Here is a 6,000-nt window from a genome sequence, read left to right on the forward strand (position 1 = left end):
ATCCCAAATTGAAACCTGGTCCTGTGCATAGGTCCATGGTCCTGAGAAGGTGATTGTAAGCTAGTTTGATTCTTCCTTAGGTGGTAGAGAAAGTTGGCATGTAAAAACAAACTCTTCTTCTTAGTGGCTATTCTCTATCTTTATTCTCATAGTTGTTTTTAATTTTTTCCTTCAAAAGAGTTTAGGGCAGCATACGTGGGTTCCCTTTTGTTGCTTTATCCTTGCCACCACCTTGCAAGGTAGGTTAGGTTAACAGACCCTGACCGGTCTGAGGTTACCCATTGGTCTTCATGGCTGAGTAGCAATTTGAATTCGAATCTCCTCAGTTCAAAACCAGCAGCCACCGCACTGCCTTTTGTATTTGGCCAGCAAAATGTGTGGCTTGGAGGGTAGCAAGACCTCCCTTTCCCGTCTCTTGGAGTAGCTTTGTCCCCATCCCCTTTGAAGATGACAGCATCTTTATTTCTCTGCCATCAGTGGATGCCTTTTTATATTAAATTCACGTCAGCCTCTGACAGCTCAAGTGTATTTCAACAGCGCTTCATTACTGTAAGTGTCACCTCCGTGACCTCTCCTATCATGTAACATAACCAAATCCATAAAGAATGTGAATCACGCACCTCCCCCCACTCCAATTACCTTATCCAAAGAGATTAGAGAAGAGAGACCTTGCAAATCATACAGTCAAGTCTTAGTTTGAAATTCATAGCAGGTAGAAGAAGAAGAAGAATTGGTTTTTATATGCCGACTTTCTCTACCACTTAAGGAAGACTCAAACCAGATTACAATCACCTTCCCTTCCCCTCCCCACAACCAACGCCCTGTGAGGTAGGTGTGGCTGAGAGAGCTCTAAGAGAACTGTGACTAGCCCAAAGTCACCCAGCTGGCTTCATGTGGAGGAAGTGGGGAATCAAACCCGGTTCTCCAGATCAGAGTCCACCACCCCAAACCACCTTAACCACTACACCATGCTGGGTTGCCAACCTCCAGGTACTAGCTGGAGATCTGCTATTACAACTGATCTCCAGCCAATAGAGATCAGTTCGCCTGGAGAAAATGGCTGCTTTGGCAAATGGATTCTGTGGCATTGAAGTCCCTCCCCTCCCCAAAGTCTGCCCTCCTCAGGGTCCTCCCCCAAAATCTCCAGGTGTTTCCTACCCAGGAGCTGGCAACCCTAATAGCTGGTGTGGCTCTAACGACTGCAAGGGCCCGTCCTGTGAAGGAGCACCCTATTGTGACAAAGACATGGAACTGGGATGGTTTTTAAGCCAGCAAGCCTTGTTTTGGTTGTCTGAAAATGATCCCAAGTAGGGAAGTGATCGTAACCAGGGAAAGCAGTCCTTTTTGATAATTAGAAAAGGTCTCTCAGCAGGCCCCTTATTGTCAGGGTTAACCAGGCTTCCTCCCAGATTTGCAACTTAAGGACAACTGTACATATCCCCCAGATGAATGCTGGCTCAACCACCAGATGTAGGGTTGCCTAGCCTCTAGGTGGTGTCTGGAGATCTCCCGCCATTACAACTGATCTCCAGGCGACAGAGATCAGTTCCCCTGGAGAAAATGGCAGCTTTGGCAATTGGATTCCATGGCATTGAAGTCCCTCCCCTCCCCAAACCCCACCCTCCTCTGACTCCACTCCCAAAATCTCCAGGTATTTTCCAACCTGGAGCTGGCAACCCTAACCAGACGCCCTACCCCATCATGCTGCAATTCAGCTGTCATTTTTCCTTTTAACAATGCCATATGAAAATTCTGATGTTTCTCCATTTATCACCTTCTCAACGAAAACAGTGGTGCTTTGAAGTATCAATCTCTCCAGGACTGGGTTGGTGACGGTACAAGTGCTAGCCAATCACCACTGTGCATAACCAGTTTTTATTTGAAACTTGCCGATTTCTATGCCCGTCCCATAGCTTGATGGTAGTCAGGAAACCTACACGAAAGGAACGCAGTGAAAGTGTTTCTGGAACAGCCTTGCCCTTTTAAAATTCTACCACTTTTTTTGGTTTTGCCTTGCAACACTAATCTGTTTTGTTGCCCATAGAGTACCGAGTTTGGGGTCATCAACAAACCTAAAGCGGGTGTCGCCCAAAGGGATTCATGATCGAGTCCTTTCAGCCAAGCTCTGCACAGTTATCTATAGAAGTGGCAATGTTAGGCTGAAGGAATAAGCTCCCAGAATCCACTGGTACTATTCTACTATCAATGTTGAAGGACCTACGAGATACCCTTCTTCCCTATAACGGAATATGTTTCTTCTTCATTAATAAACCATTCAATGTGTCTGCGCGTGTCTCATTCTTGTGGATTTGATATGTCAAACGTATAGGCTACTACCAAACACTAGTTTGGGATTATATTTTTTTCCCTAGGATGTCCAAAGGCCCCCAAGAGAGAGACCGCTATGCCCCTGCCTGCTGCTACTGCTGTGGCTCCTAAGATGAACCCTTGCGTCATGGAGCTGTGCAAATTTTTTCAGCAGTGCCTCTGCATGAGGCAAAGAAGATACTCCAGGGAAGAATCCATGAGGTAACAGGTAGAACCACCTTCGTTTTCATTCAGGAACCTGAATAATGAGGGGGGGAGTCAGGGTGTAGATCAGGGGGGTCAAACTCAGTTGTTATGAGGGCAAGATATGATATAAATGACACTTGGCTGGGCCGGATCATGCCTCGCCAGTCTAGAACGAGAGGAGGGGGTGATATCTTTAGCTGGCTTGCGGACCAGATAAGAGCTCTTAAGGGGTGGGATCCGGCCCACAGGCCTTATGTTTGACACCCCTGGTGTAGATGCTAAAACACATTTCTGGGGTTCACTTGGCAAAATTCAGATACACATTGTTCTGACAAGATCCATCTCTTCTTCCAAGGAATCCTCTTTGGTTGCTTTGAATGAAAGTGTGGTCAACCTTTGCTTGGGGACCTGTGGTGGCCCTTGTTAGTTCTGGTGATGGGATCGGTAAGGGGTCATCCCCCTCTCATCCACTGCTTATCCCCTGCAAACCTCATCTTTTGAGAGCCCTTCGTAATTTACAAGTAGTAATCAAGGGGAGGGGGCGTGGCTCAGTGGTAGAGCATCTGCTTAGCATGCAAAAGCTCTCTGGTTCAATCCCCAGCATCTCCAGTTAAAAGGATGAGGGTAGTAAGTTATGTGAAAGACCTCAGCCTGAGATCTGGGGAGCAGCAGCCAGTCAGAGAAGACAACACGGATGTTGATAGGCCAACAGTGCAATCCCAAAGAGAGTTGCTCCACTCTAAGCTCATTGAAATGAATGGGCTTAGACTGGAGTAACTCTCCTGAGGATTGTACTGCTAGAGTCTAAATTGGTGTAATGCAGCTTCTTGTGTTCCCAAAACCGTTCCCACTGCTAAATGTATAGTGAAAGTTTTGAGCTTCATGAAGGACAAGTCCAGAAGAAGACTATCTGGGTATGAGCAGGGAAATACCACAGTATTTCTGATCAAAGCAGAAAACTTCACAATAATGCAAGGGGCTGAATCCCAACAAGGTGAGAGCTCTTGATATTCCAAATCAGTGGGAATGAAGAGCAGGACCAGAGCTAAGGATCCCTTGACTACCAGTAGGGCTGTCATCTTAAAAATGAAAGTAAATAAAATATTAATTAAAAAAATAACCGGTGCTGAATGCACAATGACATCACTTCTGAGGAATAACTGAAAGCGACAGTTTTACCATAGAGTTTCTAGAGATTCCTAGAGCTACCGCTGTTGCTTCCAGGTATTCCCCAGAAGTGACATCATTGTGCATGTGATGCTGGTAAGTTATAATATGGATGAATGGAAATAAAATCTATCTTTTAGATAAAGATTAGTTTATAAAACCTATTATATAGGATAGAAGGCATTTATTTTTTTAAACGTAGATTATAAGAATAATGTATAGGGTATTTCAAATGAAGAGATAGACTCCCCGAAGGAGTACAAACTGTGTGAATGTGTGTATATGTAATTTGTGTGTCTTTTTTTATTGAAAATGTTAATACAATATCTTTTTAAAAAAGGAAATAAAATCTATTGATTTGCTGATTCTGATTAAATCTCTAGATACTGCATTGAAAACTATTCCTGGTTCTTGAAAAATGCAGCATATGTCTGTGAAAAAGTCAAACGGATGTACTATTCAAGCAGTAAGTAGATGCTGGTACTTTTCAGTCTTTTATCTGCCAATATAACGGGACAAATTCTCATCTTGTCTACATAAGTGGGCAAACCAGACCAGAATGGGTTAAGGGTGGAGTGTCTGAAACAAACCGTAGATTGATTGCATTTGTGTGGAGTTTTGCTACCCAAAGGGCCCCAAAGTGGATCACAGAGAGATCCCAAACTGCAAACAAACAAATGTAAAGAATACAGGGAAACAAAATAGGCAGACAGATCCAAGGCTAGACCTATTGGATGATGCTACTTAACACATGCCCTAAACTGTAAGCCAACAGCCCGTTGGGCTCACACCCAAGCACCTGTGCCTCTGGCTCTGTCCAGGCTTTAAGTACCTGCAAGAAGAGGAAGACAGACTTAGCCCAGATAGAACTCACCTGCTGCCCACACTGGTAGGCCGCCAGAAAGATCTTCCTCCCTCCCCTCCCCCCAAGTGTCTTGGTTGACCTCCATAGCAGACCTAGCTTCTGAGAAGGACTGTACTAGGCATGCACTAGCGACAGCCCAGTTGTTCATCCCAGTTGCCCAGTTGGTAACCCAGCTGAAAGTGGATCCCTGCATTTCCCCCTTCATCCCTATCATTGCTGTAGACCTGACATCCACAACTTCTACCTACCTACTCCCTCCCCCCATGATCCATTCTCTTTCCCATGCCACTGCCTTCCCAAGGAGCAGGAGAGACCAGTGCCACCAGCCCGAAGGGATCATCTTCCTCCAGCCAGCCCCCCATGTAATGTTTCTGGGTTCCAAAATAAGAGTCCAAAAGAACGAGTAGTTCAAACAGGTTTACTTTAAGGAGCAACCACAAACAGGTCCATGCAAGCACTCTCATCTAACTCAACTGCTATGTGAACATGTGACCGTAGGGAAGGTCTTCAAATTAACACACTAGACTAACGTAAGGGAATACCTTGACTTTATAAGTTCTATCACAACACCCCATGTCCTGTCTTCTCCTTCCCAACTTTATGGGCCCCAGGATCTGGGTAAATGGGCCCACTTGCCTCTTCCTCAACTTTCGCAGGTGATTGGTTCTGGCTAGCTGTCCCTGGCTGTCAGAAATGCTGCATTCAGCATATGCTCAAAGACCCTCAGGTAGGGTTGCCAACTCCATCCTGGGAAATTCCTGGAGATTTGGGGAAGTGCCTGCCGAAGGGGGGATTTGGGGAGAAGTTTCATATGGAATCTCTGGTATGTCACAGTGTCAGCTTTCTGAAACTGCCATTGTCTCCAGGAGAACTGATCATTGTAGTCTGGAGGTCAGCTGTAATTATGGGAGATCTCCAGAAGCCACCTGGAGGTTGGCAACCCTACTCTCAGAGGTGAATAGGGTGGAAGAGAGGGATGGCTACAGCTAAAAGGTGTGTGTTTATGGGGGAAACCAGCAAACTTCCATTTGGGGGAAGACTATGAGCCATCACTTATATTTATTAACCATCTAAGTGATAAATTCTTAAGACAATTCCCCCCTTGTTCTTCCAGCATTAAAGCAAAAATGCCTCACAAGCATTTGCAAATCCATTTAAATCTCCAAGGCGAATCGTCGTTCGCAAGAAGACTGGTAAAAAGATAGATCATCCAGTTATCTGTCGCAAGAAATCCTCGCTGCCTCTTTGTTAGAAGAAAGGAAGGTGGAGAGGTCTATTGGAGTAGGGTAGAATGTTTTCGCTTCCCAAGCCCTGGTTAAACAGAGTAATAATAGAACATCCCACAAGCCAATTAACTGTAATGAAATAATTTCAGTTTTATATATAAATGGTACTTTCTGAGATGTATTCACATTAGTATTGTTAATGCATACAAGCTGTGGATTGTCAATTGT

General features: G+C 44.9%; 1 protein-coding gene across 1 annotated transcript in view; it reads left to right on the forward strand.

The window, feature by feature from the left end:
• Positions 1-5,740, forward strand: part of HHLA1 (HHLA1 neighbor of OC90) — a 46,845-nt gene extending 41,105 nt beyond the window's left edge. The window contains exons 15-17 of the mRNA XM_056854659.1: positions 2,373-2,529; positions 4,065-4,147; positions 5,661-5,740. Coding sequence (XP_056710637.1) covers positions 2,373-2,529; positions 4,065-4,147; positions 5,661-5,704 — 284 coding nt within the window. The 3' untranslated portion in view covers positions 5,705-5,740. The remainder of the gene's footprint in view (positions 1-2,372; positions 2,530-4,064; positions 4,148-5,660) is intronic.
• The last annotated feature ends 260 nt before the right edge of the window (positions 5,741-6,000 follow it).

This window comes from Euleptes europaea, chromosome 8 (assembly GCF_029931775.1).
Source record: "Euleptes europaea isolate rEulEur1 chromosome 8, rEulEur1.hap1, whole genome shotgun sequence".
Classification (NCBI taxonomy): Eukaryota; Metazoa; Chordata; class Lepidosauria; order Squamata; family Sphaerodactylidae; genus Euleptes; species Euleptes europaea.